The 7,114-nt window shown below is 31.0% G+C and overlaps 1 protein-coding gene across 1 annotated transcript in view; it reads right to left on the reverse strand.

The window, feature by feature from the left end:
• Nucleotides 6,537–7,114, reverse strand: part of LOC109354190 — a 1,413-nt gene continuing 835 nt past the window's right edge. Inside the window, exons 2-3 of the mRNA XM_019596528.1 lie at nt 6,848–6,948; nt 6,537–6,742 (exon numbers count right to left, since the gene is read on the reverse strand). Coding sequence (XP_019452073.1) covers nt 6,856–6,948 — 93 coding nt within the window. The 3' untranslated portion in view covers nt 6,537–6,742; nt 6,848–6,855. The remainder of the gene's footprint in view (nt 6,743–6,847; nt 6,949–7,114) is intronic.

Genomic DNA, 7,114 nt, shown 5'->3' on the forward strand with positions numbered 1-7,114 from the left:
TATATTGTATCGAGGATAAGATTGCGTAAATCTATTCTTGTTGTTGCTTATTTTGATTTGTTCTTATTCATTTTATTTGTTTGTTGCTTTAGTGGATTCTCTAGAGCAAATAAAATGAAAAGCATCAATTAGCTCAAAATAGAAGCTAAATGGTTAATTGGTCAAGCTAAATCTATTCCTTTGTGTAAAAATTAAATTAGTTATTGTATACACAAAGGAATTGATTGATATTAAATTGGTAAGTAAATTTTAATTAAATTGGGTAATAAAAGAGGTTTTGTTTGAAAGATTGTTAAATAAAACTAATATAAAAGTAAGAGCAAAAAAGGAATTGATTGATATTAAATTGGTAAGTAAATTTTAATTAAATTGGGTAATAAAAGAGGTTTTGTTTGAAAGATTGTTTAATAAAACTAATATAAAAGTAAGAGCAAAAAAGTTGGTGATAATGAATTGAACAAAAAGAACTTGGGTTAGACTTAACTATTTATCCTTTAAATAATTTTTGTCATATTAATAAATAGACTTCACTATTTATGTGAACATGTTGCTCAAACTTTACAGATGTCGAGTGCACAAGATAGAAACCCAATATATGCGATTGGAATAATTGAATGAATATTGGAATTGGATTACACAATGTTCCGGATGTCGATTTTTATTGTATGTGGGTTGATAACAACAATGACTTTCGAGTGGATGAGTTAGGGTTCATGTAGATAGATCTTAATAGGTCAGGATGTAAAGATGAGTCATTTGTTCTAGCATCATAAGTTCAACAAGTATTCTGTTAGTTATCTAGCTGATATGAAATGATTCATTGTTCTTTTAACTAACAAAATAATCGTCAATAATATTGATGACCAAGAATATGAAGATATTGATGAAGATGATCCTTTTTTGGGGCATATCAGTCGCGTGAGAGCGACCAACTACGGATGATGTTTATATACAAGACATAACCATGATGAAAGACTTTGGATAAATCAATATGTTCCTCTAAACAAGGATGACCTTACAAGCCAAAAACAATCAAAGAAAAGGAAAAAGTATATGCAAGTAGTCTTTATATAATTGTAGCTTGTATTGTATTGATGTTAATAAAACAAACCTATGACTTGTATTAACGTGTCTGTGTTGTTCAGAATGTATAAATATCTATTCTGCTGAGAATGTCTATTCTGCTAATAAATGTATATGCAGGTATTAATTTATACAAATCAACATCGAATTCTAGCCTTCTAGTTGAAGCCATGACATGCGCTGTTGTAAATGATCAATACAACAACGTTTTTTATAGACATCGTTGTTGTACATTCTTAATACAACAATGCTATATGTGTTGTGTTGTTGTATTAAGGTGTTGTTTGAGAATATTTATGAATAATACAAAGTCGTTTTTCTGTTAATGCGTTGTTATATATATGAACTACAACAATGCAACGATAAGCGCGGCTAATAAGACCTATAAAATCCGTTGTTTATGTAAGACCTATATGACAATGTTTTGTGGATGATGCATTGTTATATTTATGCACTATATGACAACACTTTTCGTGTGATGCACTGTGGTATATATTCAAAACAACAGCCTTTGAGAAACATTGTTAATGATGACAATATACTACTGCGATCAAACAGAAAGCCTATGAAAGCGTTATTATACATCTAAAATAAGCGTCGTTGAACTGAAACTCTAGCGTAGTGATAAATATTAAAAAAAATTAATGTAAAAACGACATATTTGTAGTGTTTTTTTAAAAAAAAGACGGACTCAACCAATCCAACCGAATGAGTCACCAATTTCAAGCTTAAATTGGTCAAGTGAAGTAGACCGACCATCCAAGTTTTGATATAAAACCGACTGAATGAATGACTTAGACCGATCAGATATCGATTAACGATTGAACCAAATGGATCGACCAGTTCAAGTTGGTTTTTATAACAATATCATAATATATTTTTTCCCTAGTCCCGATCGAATGAGCGACTTAGACCAATTAGATATCGATTAACGATTGAACCAAATGGGCCAACCAATTTAGGTTGGTTTTTATAACAATATTATAATATATTTTTATCCCAAGTTATTTTCAATGCTGCTCTTCTTGGAAAGTGGAAATGGACGATTCATACTGAGAGTGATAGTCTTTGGTTAGAGCATTGATGTCTAAATATGGGTACACCATTAGTGACCATTCTAAGGAAGGGGCCTTATTATTTGCACATAAATATTGACTTTGGATTAGAGATATCTACAACATGGTCACCAAAAGGATGAATACCATATAATAGTTCTTGAAGATGTCGAGAGAGGAAAGTTGGGGACGACAAAAATATTAGATTTTGGAAAGATAACTAGTTAGAGTTCACAAATCTTATAACAAAGTACAACATGCTATTCAAATTAAGTTGGTGTGGGGATGCTCGATCTCATAAATGACATTGGAAGATGGCTTGAGGAGAAATGAGAATGAGATCTAACATGACGAAGAAAACCTCTTACGAGAACTTGAGTCAACTCATATTCTTATGAAGGATCTACAAAATTGTGAAATCTAGAGACATACTCCTCACTCGTGGTTGCGGTTCCATGAAATTCCAATCCTTATTCGGTCAAATCAACTTACAAACTTCCTATCAACCACATATGTAACACACTAAAAGTAGCACCACCCATCACATTAAAATGAAATAAGAAGCTAGAATAATTGTCTTTCATTTTCAATGGTTTGAACAATAGTTAGTTAATGTTATCACAAAAATGAATTGCAAGCAAAGTGTTTTTAGTTTTCTATAGGAAAAATATATTTAATGAGAAAGTGCCATAGGTACTTCATTAAATAAACATGTTACAATAGTAGTAACCTTGAGGGTTTTTATATGACTTTGCTCAATTAGGAATGTGTCATGTTCATGCACAATCTTGAGGGTTTTCAAAGATAAATTGAATATTATCTTAGTCATAGATTAGATAAATTTTGGTATTAAAAGATTTATGCATGTATGAGATAAATGTATAAATTTTATTCCCTTTTTATAATTTAAAATATGAAGAACAGACGTAAGTAATAAGTCTTTGTTACACATAACACTCTATTCTATAAATGATAATACATCAAAACCATGCTCTAAGCACTACAATCCACTCACATTTCTACTACACACACATACACACACACATATATATAGACAAAAATGCTAACACACACCCAAAATATGATTAAATAAAAAAGGATTACAAAAGGACGCCATAAAGCTTACAAGTTGTGGAACCTATAATTAGGAAGGAAATTCATATTTCTGTAAAAACCATCCTACAAAAAACTCGGCATGTTATTCCACCAAGAGTCAATTTTGGAATTAACTCCATAAGTGGCTAGCTTATTAGCACAAGCATTCCCTTGTCTGAAAATATGGCTAACCATAAAATGCATGGAGTTTAGAGTCTGCATGCACTTGTTCATGAGATTATTTAGCCGCCAAGGAACTGACTTGGAACCCTTGAAAATGTCCACCACCACTTTTGAATCACACTCCAACCAAATAGACCTCCAACCTTTATCATGGGCTATTGTTACAACCATTATAGCTACTAGAAACTCTGCATAGATTGAGTTTTGGATGCTGAAATAGGAAGCAAAGCATCCATGAAGTCCACATTGCTATTTCTGAAAATTCCCCCCTCCAGCATGACCTGGACACCCATGGGTAACACCATCCGAGTTTGCTTTCACCCAACCAAAAGAAGGAGCCTTCCAAAGGACCTCTAAGATATTTGGAGCCTTGCTAAAATTGCCTTTTATTCCGAAAGCTCTGAGCAATTTGAACTCTGTCATAGAGTTCTTTCAATATAACTTGCTGAAATTCCCAATGAAGGCAGTGTCAATTCTAATTTTTGTCATGGCTTGATTGAGAGAGATATCAATATCATTAAATCTAATATATATATATATATATATAGAGGTAGCTACACATAATATATGTATATAAATAGCTACTAGAATAGGTAGCTATACTATGAGTCAATGTTTTTGTAAAAGTTACACAAAGCATTATGTTAATGGTATTGTTATTAAGAAAAAAGATGTATGCAAAAAGATGAATGCAGTTTTGTTTTAGCTTTATGGCACTGGCTTGAAAATACTATTGATTCTCCTCTGGACAGCTCCTCTATTCAGAGTCTTTTGAGGGTGTGCAAGTCTAACTGGAGTCCTCAACTCAATTTGGTAGTCACTGCTAGCATAGTCAACACAATCTCGACTATATGGTACTGCAGGAACCAGAGAAGATTTGATGATACAACAGTTGGTTTCATGCAAGCTTGTGACATGATAATAAGGGACACTGCCCTCACTGGAAGCCTATATACTATGGCTGCTCACCCTACCCTTTTTGAATTTTCTACAATCCGTAGATTCAATTGCTCTCCTCATTACACTTCTGCTCCTGCCATCACTGAAGTCAGATGGCTTCCTCCTTCTCAGGGGTGGATCAAAATCAACTCTGATGATGCTGCCCATGGCTATCCTGGTCACGCAGGAGATGGTGGTATCTTTAGGGACAATAACGGGGACATGTTGGGGTGTTTTGTTACCTATCTTCATATTCAAGACTCTCTTTTTGCTTGAGCTTTTTTCTACACTCATGGCAATTCAGATAGCTAGCTTGAAGGGTTGGAAGGAGGTTTGGTTGGAGTGTGACTCAAGTTTGGTGGTTGAGATTGTCAAGGGCAACAAAGATCCTCATTGGAAGCTTAGCAACTACTGGGAGCATTGCAATAGGATAATTCTTTCCTTGAGGCTCAAGGTTTTTCATATTTTCAGGGAAGGAAATTCATGTGCGGATAAACTAGCCTCCTACGGAGTGAACTCTAGAACCACCTCTTGGTGGAATTCGTTCCGCCATTTCTTGCTACGAAATTCCATAGGAATAGATACTTATTGCCTAACTATATGTTCAAAATTATGTAATGGTTTCCTCTGTTTGGCCTCTCTGTTGGTAATATATCAGTGGGTGCTTTGACACCCTTGCTTTAAAAAAAGAAAAAGAAAAAAGATGTATGAATTGACAACATAAATTTTTTTTATATGTCAATGTATTATCCACAATTTATTTTCAATCATCATTGATTATTAAATAAAAGTAATGCAAATGAATAGTAAATGATGCGTTGACTATATATAAATCTTTATCAATACATAGATATATTACACTCATTGTTATTATGTAAGAACAAGTTTTCATAAAAATTACACGTATGAAACATTTATAATCAGATTTTCATAAAAAATTAAACAAATTATTTTATTACTTAGATATCGTTAGTTTGTAAGAATGGGTTTTCATAAAAATTTCACAAAGCTGTATAGCACAGTGTTTTAACTTTTAAATTGTACTCACAACCGTAAATATAATCGTAATACTATAGTTTTGGGGTTTTAACAATGTTATTAGACAATGGTATGATGTTATTTGATATGATCTGGTTTTCATACAAGACTAAAACAATTATTTTGTTATTCATTATAGTATTTCATACAAATAGGTTTCAGTTAATAAATAATGCATCGTTAATTGTCTTAGAAATAGTTTAAATACAAATTAGACTAATTCATTTATTGTTAATTAGTTTTAAGATGAATTTAACAAAATATCAGAGCAATGTCAACTTCTCTCTAATTGTAATGAGTCAAAAAATATTATTTAGTCATGAGTAAAATATAATCACGCGTGTATTCCAGTAGACTTGTGATGATGAGCGTATTAGAAAATAAGTCTCACATATACTTTCTCATTATCTCGGGAATGATTTTAAATACCTAGGGATGAGTTAGAGTTAGAAGTGTTGTAAACAACAAAGAAAACAAATAAAATATAATAACAGTTATACTATTCTATATACACTTTCAATGATATTTTGGGAAGAAAAATGTGATTGATAGTCTTGTATATTTGGGTAATGTCACACAAATCTTAAAGAGAATGACAATCATAATTCAACCAATAATAAAGCTTTGGTACCATAATTAATTATTGCAAGTCATTTACACTCAAGTGTAATGTGATCTTTTGTATATTTTTCAGAATGGTGAAATTGAGATTTTCATCCCTTTCTCATCAATGTCTCTAATTAAAGTTACAACAATAAATAAATAAATAAAGAGTTTAATATCTATACATTGTCAGTATGAAGATTTATATATAATCAGTATGTTATCCATAATTTATTTGTATATTTTCTAAAGAATCAATATAATTAAAAATTATTTGATAAATAATAAACTAATAATATATAAAACTCTTATACAATTACTACATATATTTTTCTCATTAATGAAACTTTGAAATTGCATGCATATAATCCGGTAGTCAATAAATGCACATCAAATTATTAAAATTTGAATCTATAGTAAACACAAAGCAAACTTCTCCTTTCAAAAACAAAATTATTATTTGGTATAAGCAATTCAATTATATTAAAAACAACTCATCAATCTTCCATTATTAAAATATCCAAATAGACAAGGTTGATCCAAAGATCAATAGTACCTAGAAATAGATTTTGTGACACATTCCAAACCCAAATAACTTAAACTCAACCATTCAAATTTAACAATCTATGCTCAATTACATAAATTTAACAATCTATGCATTATTTTATGAAGAACTAAAATTATAAACTAAGCATTAAAATCCACTCCAGAACTCTCAGATTTAGCTATAAGCTAAGCACCACCACCTGCAGCAAGAATCAAAAGTATATTATATATATATGTTGCACAATTTAAAGAAAAAATGCTCAGAAATTATAAAAGAAAAATCACTTATGTATATATATTATTACCTGTTGATCTACTTGTCAAGTAAAATCAATCCACATTTTTCCCAGTCTTGTAGCACCAATTTCTTGCTCTTATAATAACGCCCCGTAGGATTATAATAATACTGCGCATAAGAACATTTAAATTTATATAAAACATGTTTTATATAAGAAACTTTATAGGGATTATTGGATAGCAAATGATACAAAAAGGTTGTGAAAGATTATCATATCCCCAAGTATTTCCGAGATGTTAATCATATATATGCATATTATATATATATATATATA

Source organism: Lupinus angustifolius, chromosome LG08 (assembly GCF_001865875.1).
Source record: "Lupinus angustifolius cultivar Tanjil chromosome LG08, LupAngTanjil_v1.0, whole genome shotgun sequence".
NCBI classification, from domain to species: Eukaryota; Viridiplantae; Streptophyta; class Magnoliopsida; order Fabales; family Fabaceae; genus Lupinus; species Lupinus angustifolius.